This window comes from Notamacropus eugenii, chromosome 2 (genome assembly GCF_028372415.1).
Source record: "Notamacropus eugenii isolate mMacEug1 chromosome 2, mMacEug1.pri_v2, whole genome shotgun sequence".
NCBI classification, from domain to species: Eukaryota; Metazoa; Chordata; class Mammalia; order Diprotodontia; family Macropodidae; genus Notamacropus; species Notamacropus eugenii.
Genome location: NC_092873.1, coordinates 307,689,511 through 307,703,761, shown reverse-complemented (window position 1 = coordinate 307,703,761; position 14,251 = coordinate 307,689,511). Strand labels below are relative to the sequence as shown.

At 39.8% G+C, this 14,251-nt stretch overlaps 1 protein-coding gene across 7 annotated transcripts in view; it reads left to right on the top strand.

Moving 5' to 3' along the window:
- Positions 1 to 14,251, top strand: part of AP2B1 (adaptor related protein complex 2 subunit beta 1) — a 144,753-nt gene that overhangs the window by 38,461 nt on the left and 92,041 nt on the right. For all 7 annotated transcript variants that reach the window (XM_072644916.1, XM_072644921.1, XM_072644919.1 and 4 more), the window contains 2 exons: positions 559 to 694; positions 1,493 to 1,738. In XM_072644916.1, coding sequence (XP_072501017.1) covers positions 559 to 694; positions 1,493 to 1,738 — 382 coding nt within the window. The remainder of the gene's footprint in view (positions 1 to 558; positions 695 to 1,492; positions 1,739 to 14,251) is intronic.

The following is a 14,251-nucleotide window of genomic DNA, read 5'->3' as shown; positions in this document are numbered from 1 at the left end:
CCTTTGTGCAGCCCTGACAAGTTGACCTGCACGTAGCACTGGATTTTCACAAATGATTAGGATTTGGATGATACCTTGAGATTGGTGACTTGCATATTGTTAGATGTCTTGGAGTTCCTCATATTGGGAGTCAGTGTCTAGAATTTTTCCACAGGCATTTCAATACAAGACTTTAAACATGTTCTATAGTCTTTAGATTGATTTGATGCTGCTAAAATCTTGGTTTTGTAAATAGATGCAACGCCAATGTGATACGCATAGCAGCTGCTATGAATATGCCTGCGTAGTTCCAGGGCAAATTCACAAAATATGATAAACTGTTTTCCCCAAAGGCAAAACCAAAATATTTATTTGGGATGTAATTATCTCCACAGAGTGACAAAAGTTGCAGTGAGAGATTATTGGCACTTAACATCTGTAACTTATCACAGAAGGCTTCCTTGGGTAGCATAGCATATATGATTTCAAGATTTATTGAACAGGTGTAGATGTTGCTATCTCTCATATAATCTCTGTCCCACTCCTTTTTCCCTCTTCTTTCCCTGTCCCTGCCCCCAGCTCTCTCTTTCCAGATGTGGTGAATTGTATGCAGACGGATAACCTGGAGCTAAAGAAGCTTGTCTATCTGTATCTGATGAACTACGCCAAGAGCCAGCCAGATATGGCCATCATGGCTGTCAACAGCTTTGTGAAGGTAGCTTTCCTAGCAGTCTGCTTGCCACGTGTCTTCTGGTTTGGTCGGTGTCTGTACTGAGGACACGTAAGTGCTCTGTGTTCTGAAGGATTATACAAAATTCAAAACCTCACAGAGTAGTACCAGGAATAGCTCGGAGAATAGTGTAGACATTGCTTAGGAGCTCTGATTTCAGGGGACCTCAAGCCACAGGCCTGCCTCCTGCCAGGTGAGTCCAGTAGATTTGCCTCTTGCCAGGTACGAAGGAGCATATCAGCTGAGTCATTTCATCATGCTTGGCTGATGAATGATCAGTGCAACTCAGGAACTAATGAATAAGGCAATTGTGTATAGACTGCATTTTAGAAAAGTAGGTAATAGATTCCCTGCAAAGGATTGATATAATTCTACAGACTTTCTGTTAGGCCTTTTCTGGGAGGTGAAATTCAGGATGCAGAATTTCTTCTGCCCCTCTTTTCACCTGCTTTCTCATGGGCCTGTACATGTGGAAGCAGTTGGTGTTAGGTGTAAAGACTAGTAATATATAAAGAAGCTTCTTTTGGGAGTGAGAAAGAAGAGGAAGATAGTATTTCTAAGTCATTGTTACTGCCACATTGGGACATGATTAACAAAAGAACCAGCTCCTGAGCACTTAAATAGGCAGTGAGAACCTGCTGTCTGCAGCACTTTGTGCACCCTCTTCAGGGAGTTGCCATTAGGGGCCTTGAAACTAGGGAGAATGGTTTTCTTGTGTGGCTTGTGGAAGCCCTTGTCGTTATGTGATGGGCACAGTGTGTACACTTAAGCTTTTTCTTACAGGACTGTGAAGACCCTAACCCATTAATCCGTGCCCTGGCAGTCAGGACTATGGGGTGTATTCGGGTGGACAAGATCACGGAGTATCTGTGTGAGCCACTTCGCAAATGTCTGAAGGATGAAGATCCTTATGTCCGAAAGACAGCAGCAGTCTGTGTGGCCAAGCTGCATGACATCAACGCCCAGATGGTAGAGGACCAAGGCTTCTTGGATTCTCTTCGGGATCTCATTGCAGACTCAAATCCCATGGTAATATGTTCCTGCCATTAGAGAGAAAACATTGAAAAAGGCTTCTTTTCAAGCTATGTAGTATTCACGTGGCCCTAAGTGAAATCAGTTCTCTTGTCTTTAGAGTGTTATACAAGACCTAATTTTGAAACATATGATCTCTGAATACTTGGGTTACTGTCGAGAGGTGGGAGTGGAATTCATCCTTGCAGACAAATAAGACTTATGGCCAATAGACTTAGGGTGGACCTTTGTTTCTGCCCCCTTCCTCTGTATTTGCTCAGAAGGAAGGTGAACATTTTCATAATTCTCTTTAACTGATTGCACTTTAGCCATTTGTCAAATGGTCTTTCAAAAATTACCCAAGTAAATGACACTAATAAAGTTTTAGCTGATGGAGATAATTGGATCAGGGCACTCCTTATTTTCTCATTATTTCCTTAGATTTGTCCAGGAGCCCTCTGGGGCTTGCTTCCTCTTAGTTGCTGAGGTTAAGATGAAAAGGGTGTTTAGCAGTGAGAGTATATGACCTCCTGAGGTATTTTAGTTAACTCTTTGAGGTTTTATTCGTATTGCTATGATGCGGATCCCCTCACATTTGCCTCTGTAAGGAAAAGGGAAAAAATTCCAAGAGATACATATTGACCATTCCAAGAACTGTGAAGGTCATTTTGATTGGGTGATTTGAATGGAAAGAACATGACTGCTTTCTTTGGATAAGACTTTTGATGAATTCTTACCTTGTAACTTGGAATAAATGACAGTAACATTTAAGGGTTAACCTTTCTCAGTATCTGTGTGTTGAATTTTTTGAAAGCAGTTTAAGATTTGAATTGTATGAATGATATGGTGAATCCCTACTCTTTCTTCTGAGAACTTTGGAATCCATAGCACTCCTGTAGAATGACTATCAGGGAAAGGGGCTCCGTAGACAATTTGACCTGAACTAGATACCATCTGTTTAATTCTCAATAAATGATTGAAATATCTGATGTTAGGTTTCATACTTGGTTCATATAATTCTCAGATTGTCTTGGTTATGATGAGCTGTTAGATTTTAAGTTTTAAGATTAGATCATAGAGTACTTTAAATTCTTCATTGATTTCTACTTCCCCAGTGTATAGGGAACAGTCTTTTATGTAAAATTCAACTGATTTTTAACAGGTTATTGTGTTATTACATAGAATTAAAGCTTTTACTTTAACTGTGTTTCCCCCCCCCCCCCCCGGGCATGTGGAACTTAGGTACAATTTTAATTGTGATGTTAAAACTTTATTCTTTAATGAAGTTTAGGCAGCATAGTCTATTGTAGAGGGCACTTAGATGGGACTGAGTTCCATTTCTGGGACTGTCCTGGTTTCCTGAGTGACTATGGGCAGATTTATTTACCAAGGTCTAGCCATCTTTTGAAATACAGAGGATAATTCTTTGTCTCCCTTAAGGTATTTTCTTTTTCTTTTCTTTATTTTTAACATTAATTTGAGAAAAAAATTTGAGTTCCATATTCTCTTTCTCTCTCCTCTTACACCCATTGAGAAGACAAGTAACATGATACCAGTTATACATGTGAGGTCATGCAAAATGTATTTCCATATTAGCTATGTTGCCCCCAAAAAGCAAAAAACATAAAGAAAGTGAAATAAGTCTGTTTCAATTTGCACTCAGTTCATCAGATCTCTCCTGAGGTGGATAGCATTTTTCATCATGGGTCTTTTGGAATTGTCTTCAGTCATTGTATTGATCAGAGTACCTATGAAAAAATTGAGACCAATTGCTGCATCCTCCCTTTTTTCACTCAAAGCAGCACTCCCCACTCTCTTCCTTCACACAAGGCCCTGAAGAAATGTACCCTTGACCACATTCCCTCCTTCTTTCCCCATCATCCTCCTCCTTCTCTCTTCTGTCTTCAATTTCCCCAACAACTGGTTTCTTTCCTACAACCTACAACCTGTCTTAAGCCTTCCTCTTTCTTAAAAAATTCACACTTGATTTTACCATCTCCCCTACTTATTGTCATATAGCTATTGTCCTCAGTCTCTCCTTCTCCTTTCTTAGTTAAACTACCTGAAAAGTTATCTACATTCAGTGCCTCCACTTAATCTCCTCACTCTTCTTTGCAGCCTGGCTTCCAATCTTATCCTTCCTCAGAAACTGCTACCTCCAAAGTTACCAATGATCTCTTGATTTATAAATCTAATAGCCTTTTCTCAGACCTATGATCCTACTTTATTTTGAACTGATATTTTTCCTTTAACTTTTATCGGTTTCCAAGAAAAGGATAAATTTCGAGAGTTATGTTCTTAGAATGTGCTGTAATGCAACAGTGATGGAAAGTCAAATTTAATTTCCCTAGAAAAACTGAAATCTGTGATCATGAATTTTGTTTAATAGAATTGGTGACAGATAAATTGAATCAACTATTACCCGTTTATCTCCATGATGTCAAACTTTGCAAAGTTTACTCTGATCTCTGTTGCCATTGGTGTGGATACAGATCACTATCCGTCCGTCTCTTCCCATTATGTGCTACTCCAGTTTATGTGCTTCCATAATTTGGCATATACATGTAGGCTGAAATCCTGTACCCTGAAGATGCCAGAGGAGCACTTGGACAGTTTACCTGTTATCCCTCACCCTTGCCATGTGACCAGCCCATTTTCCCTACTACATTTCCCCTAGAGACATATTTTACTACTGTTCTTTGAAGTTCCTTTTTGGTTAAATGTTTTAGTTGAATCATTATTCCCTCCATGCACTTCTCTATTGTCCTCTATGTGAAATTAATTTCCATTCTTTGGAGATTATTATATCTCCTTTCTCAGAGCCATAAACAAAACCAATAGAGGACTAATATCAAAAAGATGGGCCTTTGTTTCCAGGAGAAGCTTGGCATCTTTAGAGAAGCTTTGCAATTTTCTTAATACAGTCTGGCTCACGTTTCTTTTTTAGCTTAGTTCTGGTCCCAATTTCTTGTTCACTTGTACTCTTGGTCCCAGATATGCATATTGATGGACCAGTTCTATAGGTTACCCATCTAGCAGCCTATGTTATGATCTGGGCAACAGACATTCTTCATCTATTTGGCCTTTCCAGTGTGGAAAGTCAGTCTTTTCATTGGTTACAGATTTCTTTCTTTTTTTCCTTTCTTTTTTGTCTTTCATTTATTTTTAGATTTCAACATTCATTTCCACAAAATTTTGAGTTCCAGTTTTTCTCCCCATCTCTTCTCTCTCCCCTCCCCATAATACCTTGCATTCTGATCATCCCTTCCCTCAGTGTACCCTCCTATCACACCTCACCCTTCCCTTATTCCCATCTTTTCTCTTGTGGGGCAAGATAAATTTCTATACCCCATTACCTGTGTTCCTTTTTTCCCTGTTATATGCAATAATAATTCTCAACATTCGTTTTTAATACTTTGAATTCCAACTTCTCTCCCTCCCTCCCTCCCCATCCCCACTGAGAAGGCAAGTGATTCAGTACAGGCTATATATGTGTTGTTTTGCAAAAGACTTCCATAAGAATCATGTTGTATAATACTAACTATATTGCCCTCTATCCTACCCTGTCCCTCCCCTTTTTTTACTCTCTCATTTGATCTTGTCCCTTCCCAACAGTGATTACTTCTAGTTAACTCCCTTCTCCCATTTGCCCTCCCTTCTGTCATCTCCTTCACCCCACTTGTCCCCTCCTCCCCTATGTTCCTGTAGTGTACGATAGATTTTCATACCAAATTTAGTGAATTTAATTCCCTCCTTAAGCCATATGTGAAGATATTAAGCTTCATGTTTCCCCTCTCATCTTCTCCCTTTTCTCCTCTATTGAACAGGATTTTTCTTGTCTCTTTTATGAGTTATGGCCTGCCCCATTCCATTTCTCCCTTTCTCTTCCCAGTGTTTTCCTCCCTCACCTCTTAATTTTTATTTTATTATTATTTTTTTATGGATATTATCTCTTCTTATTCAGCTCAACTTGTACTCTCCATCTATATATGTATGTGTGTATGTATAATCCCTCCACCTACCCAAATACTGACAAAAGTCTCAAGAGTTACAGATACTGTCTTTCCATGTAGTAATGTAAACAGTTCAGCTTTAGAAAATCTTTTATGATTGCTCTTTCCTGTTTACCTTTTCATGCTTTCTCTTGGTTCTTGTGTTTGAAAGTCATATATTCCTTTCAGTTCTGGTCTTTTCATCATGAATGCTTGAAAGTCCTCTATATCATTGAATGACCATTTATTCCCTTGAAGTATTATACTCAGTTTTGCTGGGTAGATGATTCTTGATTTTAATCCTAGTTCCTTTGACTTCTGGAATATCCTATTCCAAGCCCTTTGATCCCTTAATGTAGAAGCTGCCAGATCCTGTGTTATCCTGATTGCATTTCCACGATACTCGAATTGTATCTTTCTAGCTGCTTGCAGTATTTTCTCCTTGAGGTGGGAACTCTGAAATTTGGCCACAATATTCCTAGGAGTTTCTCTTTTCAGATCTCTTTCAGGAGGTGATTGGTGGATACTTTCAATGTTTATTTTGCCCTCTGGTTCTAGAATCTCAGGGCAGTTTTCCTCGATAATTTCATGGAAGGTAATTTCTAGGCTCTTTTTTTGATCATGGCTTTCAGGTAGTCCCATAATTTTTAAATTGTCTCTCCTGGATCTATTTTTCAGGTCAGTTGTTTTTGCTATGAGATGTTTCACATTATCTTCTATTTTTTTCAAACTCTTGGTTTTGTTTTGTAACTGCTTGGTTTATCTCATAGTCATTAGCTTCCCTGAACTCAATTTTCTTTTTTAAAGAACTATTTTGTTCAGTGAGCTTTTGAACCTCCTTTTCCATTTGGCTAATTCTGCTTCCTAAAGCCTTCTCCTCATTGGCTTTTTGGACCTCTTTTTCTAATTGAGTTAGCCCTCTTTTTAAAGGTGTTATTTTCCTCAGCATTTTTTGGGTTCTCCTTTAGCAGGCTGCTGACACGCTTTTCAAGCTCTTCTATGACCTGGGCCCATTTAATATTCATTTTAGGGGTACTGGAGGTAGAGGCTTTGACTTCCTCTGACAGTATACCTTCTTCTTCATCCAAAAGGATCGAAGGAGACACCTGTTCACCAAGAAAGTAACCTTCTATGGTCTTATTATTTTTCCCTTTTTTTGGGCATTTTCCCAACCAGTTACTTGACTTCTGAATCCTTTGTCAAGAGGAGGGTCCTAGTGCTTCCCCTCTCCCCAGTACAAGGCTGAGATTCAAATCAGCTGCTCACTCCCCAGGGCTTTGGGTGGGGGTGGAGCTGCCACTGAGGGCTGAGGTTCAGATCAGCTGCTCAGTTCTGCCAGAGGCTTTAAGCTGAGCTGCCTGGACAATAGACCCAGGCTGCTTCCTCAGCCACCATAGCTGCCAGCCTCCTGCTGCTGCCTGAGGCCAGTGCTGTGGGAACCCTGTTCCCCTCTTGCCCAACTGGGAAAGCTCTCCCACACTGAACTTTGGAGCTTTCTTTATTGCTTATGGGTTGAGGGATCTGGGACCCTCCCTGCTGGGAATTCTGCCCCAGAAGTCTGTTCAGGTCCTGTTCCTCCTAGTGCTGTGCTGCCAGGGCTGGGCTCTGCTCTGCTCAGCTTCCCGTGAGATAGACCTTTCCTGTCAGTCCCCCAGGTAACCCTTGCCAGGAAACCTCTTTGAATAGAATTCGTTGAGAGTCATTTTTTACAGGTATTTTGTGGGCTGTGGGGGAAACACTAGAGTATATGCATTTTTCTACTCTGCCATCTTGGGGGCCCCCCCACCCCCATTACAGATTTCTTTCAGGAGGGTTTAATCTTCCAGGACCTGATGCACCCAGAACAGTGTTTGCACACCAGAGCTTGTGGAGGCCTTTAGCATTCATGTGGTAAAGGGAATTCCTTTTCAACTTGGATGCTGAGCTGGATTTCCTCCATCCCAATAGTGAACGTATCTTTACTTTAACGTATCTTTACTTTAACGTATCTTTGCTTTATGCTTCACATGATGTTTATAATCAGAGGGTCATTGAGTAGGGATTTTTCCCTGTGGCTTTATCTTTCAAGGAATCTTTAATGATTTTGATGTTATTCAGGACATCCTTAAAGTAAAGCCCTAAGTTATGATTTTGTTTGGCCAAATCAAATGCCTTTTCATAATCAACAAACAGTAAACATGATGGGATTTACTCTACATCTTTTAGTCATTCATGAGATGATAAAGGGTGGAGTCTCCTGTAGAATCACTTGCAAAGCCTGCATATTGACAACTGGTACTCATTATGCATGCATTGTGTAGTTGTTGAGTCATTTTTTTTCAGTTGCATCCAATTCTTTGTGACCGTATTTGGAGGTTTTTTGGCAAAGATATTAGAGTGGTTTGATGTTTCCCTCTCCACCTTATTTTACAAATGAGGAACTGAGGCAAACAGGGTTAAATGACTTGCCCAGGGTCATAGAACTAGTAAGAGTCCGAGGCTGGAATTGAACTCACGAAGAGGAGTTGTCCTGACTCCAGGCCCAGCTCTCTATTCACTACATCACCTAGCTGCCCCATGTATGGATGAGTCTCTTAAAGATTTTGAACAGGTAGGAAGCGTATAGTAATAAGGCACAAGATTTCTTTCCACATCTTTAATATCTTTCCCTCTTTTTGATACACTGTAAAGCAATCCCTTAATGCTCTCAAAGTTATTTTGCCTTCAGTATGACTTTGAGACAGACAGACAGACACATAGACACATACGCGCGCGTGCACACACACACCCCAACTCAGCTGCTTTTCCTGATTTTATTCCGTTCAGTCCCATTTAGCTTTCTGTATAAACACATCATAGTAGTAGAGTCTAAGTGTAGTGGGCCTCTTATCCTGTATGATGAAAATAATTTGTTTAAAAGGCTTTGCAGATTTTTTAGTTTTCTTTTTGTTGTCTTCCTTTTATTTTTAGCCCTTAAATGTGCTTGGATGATTGCTTAGTTAAATCTCTTGGCAGATTTTCTCTAAGATGGTTTTATTTTCCACTGCTTTTTTCCTCTATTAGGTGGTATTGATCACAATCATCCCTCATCCTTCTTAGGATTTTACAAATGGGTTTGTATCTTCTTTGGCCACCAACTCTTTCCACTTGGCAATTGAAAAAAGTATTTGTTACCTAAGAGACTTTTAGACATTTTTCATCTCCTTGTTAATGATACTTGATTTACAGTGACTAAATTTTTGTATATTATTGTGTTTGTGTCATTGTCATTTCTTCTGTTCATTGCCTTCTCTTAGGACTTACCTATTTAAACAAGATAGCTTATCTAGAGTTGGATTGGACCTCAGAGATCATCTTGGTCAACCCCTTTATTGAATAGTTGAAGAAACTTAGGCTTAGGGATATTGTGACTTCCCAGAATGGTTTGAAATTGAGTTATTTGAACTGTGTGCCATATATTTTCTCATTATTTTACCATTCTTTTATCTTCTTAGTAATTCTTATCTTTGCTCTGACCAATTGATAATCTGAATATACACAGATAATAGATTCAGAGATACCTCCTATGTCTGTTTGTCAAAGTAAAATAAAAATTTTTAATGGTATTTGGTTCTCTTCATGTCTAACATCTATCTAGTCTTTTCTTTAAGAAGTTCATGATTTAAAGATATGAAGCTTCTGGGTATATGGCTTTGGCCTCTCTTATTCCTTTTTCCTGATCCCATATTTTCTGATGTATTTTTTTACCTTCCTCTTGTCTAATCTCATCTTTGCCTTGAAGTCATTGGATTCTCTATTTTAGCTTGATGCTGATTTTAATTAAGAGGACCTTATTGAGTTCTTAATAGATCCTTTGTCTCTTCATTTTCAACAAAAAGTTTTGGTACATAAGTAGGAATTATCTCCATGGTGTTCATTTTGCAACTGTGAGCGTTTTCTGTAGTGTATAATGTTTCATATTCATGTATTATTCCAAATTGTAGATACTGCAAAATTATATTTCATATGACAGGCTCAGTTTACTGTACAAAATTCTCTGGCCTATTTACCATGTCTACTCTTTATTATTTTATCATTTAAACAATTTTTATTTTTTACTATAAACTTAATTTAATTCATCACTCGGCACAAACATTCCAATATACAGTGGACAAAAGAGAATTGTATGTGAAACTCTATGCTGTATGTAATTTGTTTTTTTAAAGTGCAAATTAACAAGATATTAACAAAATTGCCTGATTTGTGTCTTCTTCTAAACTTTTTTGTATATTTCACTTGCTTTTTTTGTTGATTTAAAAATTTTTCTCTATCACTGCTTGTTAAGTCATCCCTTCTCTTCTAGCTACCACACTTCCCAAGTTAGAAGTCCTTACTTGCAACGGATATAGTCGAGTGAAATAAATACATTGATGTTGTCTAAAAAGATGTGTCATGCACAGGGGTGTTTCATGAGAGCTTATTGTTAAATTTTTAGTGTGAGCATTATATTTCAGAAATTGGCAAACACTGGAAATCAGGGCTTGATTTATTGTTTTGCTGTTGTCTAGAGTAGACTTATGAACACAGTGATGAGGTGATGAGGTAAATGTTAATAATGTAGGTTAAACTTAAAAACATGTGCGTTTTGGGAGAGCCAGTTGTTACACTTAATAGCACACCCCTGATCATTCCCCACTAGTTCATCATCTCTTTGTTGAAGGGCAGGAGGCATGCTTCATAGGACTGGCATGGATCTGAGTTTTGATGTCTTTCATAGTTGTTTTCCTACATTATTATTATCAACATATAAAATGTTTTACTGGTTCTTTTATTTTACCCTGCTTCAAGTTCTCGGATACTTTCCAAAGTTTCTCTGAATCATTCATACAGCAAGTGTGTGTGGTATCCTCTCCAATTCTTCTCTCTTCTGTAGTTTGCCTTGTATACTCCACCCTGCACTTGCATCCCAGTAGATTGGGGGACTCCCAGAGGAGGTGGTCATGACCATAACTTTTTTAGTATTGTAGGGGTAACCATGTTAGGAAGAATACACTCTACCCACTCACTGCTCTAGTTTCTGAGCACTCATTGATGACTTTCCCATTTAACAAATAAACAATTAAGTCAATTAGAAGGGGAAGCTAGTTTGACACAGTGGATAGAGCATCAGTCTAGGAGTCAGGAAGGCCTGAATTCGTATTCATTGTCAGATATTTTTACTAGTTGTGTGACCCTGGGCAAGTCACTTAATCCTGTTTGCCTCAGTTTCCTCATCTGTCAAATGAATTGGAGAAGGAAATGGCAAACCACTCTGTAATCTCTGCCAAGAAAACCCCAAAAGGGGTCATGAAGAGTCAGATATGACTAATAATACAACTCAGCAACCATACATGAATAGAGGGCGTGCACAGTGAGATCGAACTGCACAACAAGAAAGTTAATCAGTAGGAACAGCAAAAGCAATGAAAATGCCACATTCCAGCTGCAAGATGGTGAGAGTAATTCAGGGTTGAGGCTTAGAAAGGCATGAACTGTGCTAGATCAAGGGACCTCAGGACTGGAGCAAGAATGAGAGTGTAGACTTGGACTGGTTCATGAAAGGACTCCCCTGGACACAAAATAAGGCAGCTTCCTAGAGGCTCTGGTGAGGAAGTCACTCATGAAAAACTGAGTGGGAAGAGGCAAATGAGCAGAGCTAAGCTTGAGTCCTTCTCTTTTTCTGCGCATGTTAGTCTCCCTGATTGCCTCTTAGGGATAGTCACAGTGATTCGGGGTTTAGAGTGCTGGTCTTAAGAGTCAGGGATATTTGAATTAAAATCCTTCCTGGAATACTTTATATCTTGAGCTACCTCTCTCAGGCTCAATTCCCTCATCTGTAAAATGGGGATGATAATAATAGCACCTACCTTGTGGATGCTTTGTAAACCTTAAATTGCTCTGTAAGTGCTTGCTATTATTATTGGCTGGATCAGAGAACTTGTTGAGTTTAGTGATTTTGGGGGCCTAGAGTTGGGTGTTCTGCTGGAGTCAGGTTCATGTAATTCAGTGGGGCTTCATTTTCCTGGGTTTCTTTAAGGAGACTTGGGGATGCCCTCCAGTCTCCTTATTGCCTTTGGAGAGCCTTATCCTGCGATATGATGCCTTTCAGGCTGCTTTCCCTTTTTTTTTTTTTAAATTTAGCTACCTTTTTTCTTGGAGAAAGCAAACCTACTCATTTTAGAACACTTTTCAGTCACTTTATTCTGTTTAATGGAGCTGCACCTCATCAACAAGGACAAAGTGTTTACTTGCCTTTGAAATGCATAGACCAACTTTTATTTGTATGGAATTTTTCACATGTTTATTCCCTGTCATGTTGTTGCTTGACAAATGTGAAAAGGCGAGACTCAAAGGCATTAAACTGAATTAGAGCCATAATTCTAGGTCTTTCTGTATCAATTATAGGTACCATATTTTGCTTTTGTAATGGCAGAGAAAAACCATTGTTAGGACACTCTTTCCCCTTTTACAAGCTTTTTGAAAATATCTCTTAGGATTTAGTAAGCTCTACAAAGTGATTGATTTTAATTTTTCTTTTTAAGCAAAAAATGCTTCAATGTTTGGATCCAAATGAATGTTGTCCTTCAAAGTAGTCAGCATGGGAATCCAGACTCTTTTTCAGAAAATGTTGCTGTTTTTCAAACCACATTTGGTGTAGAGTGACTTAAGAGAGTCTACCAACCACATAGTAAAATTGGTCTTTCTGGTTGTGGCATACTCTCCCAAAGTTTTCTGGAGCCTTTCTCTTCCTTTCTTCTCTTCCTGCTTTGGTAAGATTAGCTTCAACTCTTCCCTCTCAGTGAATGAGAGATGAGTTTGTTTCAGCTTGAGCCTCAGTTTCCCCAGTTTACCTCCTTTGAAGTCTCAGCTGACCCTCAGCTTGTTTGCCCTTGGTCTGGTGTTTTCTTTTTATTATACTCTATATAGAAAAAGTTACTTTTGGCTTCATACACTGAACCAACTAAGTCTTAGTATTCTGCCCAACTCTGATAGTGGCCCTGAGCCCCCCAGAGTTGCCCACTGCCACCATATTGGGGTACCTCCCCGCTTCTATTCTTGGAACTGAGAGCACTGAGTATGAGACAGTGGCAACAAGGTGAGGATACAGATGGTCACTGGCCTTCAGGCACAGTTGTCCTTAGTCCCTGATAGGAGGAAGCAGGGACCTTCAGTTCAGGTCCTATGGAGAATCAGAGCCTTGCACTTGGTGAATGCAGTAGTTGGTGAGAAATGTTGGAGACCTTTAGGGTCTCATCTCTTTTGGAGTAGCGTGTGGATTGGGGCTAAGAACCCAAACTGGGGCAGCACGGATGGCTCCTGATACACTTTCAGAACAGAGACAGCTGTCAGCACTCTACTCCCTCACATGCCAGGGAAGCCCATGTATCAGATCAGCAATGGAAGTGGTGAAGTCCAGTTTTGTAGAGCGTGGGGGCAGAGTCTAACTGGAGCATGTCTGATTGATTTTCTGTTCCTGATATCAGGCAGGGAACTGCCAGGGATTTGGGATGAGGACTGGATCAGGACACAATTGACTTCAGATTGGTACCAGCATGGAAATTTTCAGCAGTGGAAGATTATGGAAAAGGGCTTAGGTGGGGCTACCAGGCAGGAAGGAAACCAGCCTTTATTAGGTGCCTAACTTACCCTATGGGGGAGGGGGAGGAGAAGGCACTATTTGTTGTTCCTCTAGGTCCTCAAGTGCAGCCCTTTTACCGAATCCATAACAAATCCCCTTCATAAAAGATTTGTTCGGTAAAACTTGGACTTAGTCAAAAGGCCACCTCCAAAGACCTAGAAGGCCACATATGGCCCTGAACCCCAAGGCCACAGATTCCCCACCCGTGTGTCTAGGCACTGAGCTTAGGGTTTTACAGACATCTCATCTGAGCCTCAAAACAACCCCAGGAGGTAGGTGCTGTTATCCTCAAGATTCAGTAACTTGCTCAGGATCACACAGCTAGTAAGTCTCTGAGGCTGGATTTGAACTCAGGTCTTCCTGACTTAAGGCCCAGCCCTCTATCCACTGGGCCACTGAGCTGTTTGTACCTAGGTACTGGCTGTGTAGAGCAGGGCAGCCCACTGAATAGGAGCCTTAGGCATCTCAGACCTAAAAGGCCAGAGATATATTTTTTTTTACAATATATGCTTTTACTAGGGCATTTATTTCCTGGGCAAAATAGTATTCAGATACTATTGTGCTATAAGAAATGATGAACAGGCAGACTTCAGAAAAGCCTGGAAAGATTTATAGGAACTGATGCTGAGTGAAAAGAGCAGGGTCAGGAGAACATCATATACAATAACAGCCACAGTGTACGATAACTGACTTTGATAGACTTAGTTCTTCTCACAGTGCAAGGGTTCAAGACAGCTCCAAAAGACTCACAGTGTGTTATCTACATCCAAAAAACGAACTTTGGAATCTGAATGCAGATGGAAGCATACTATTTGCTCTCCTTTTGTTTTTTTGTGGTTCCTCCCATTAGTTCTAATTCTTCTTTACATCATGACTAATGTGAAAATGTTTAATATGAATGTA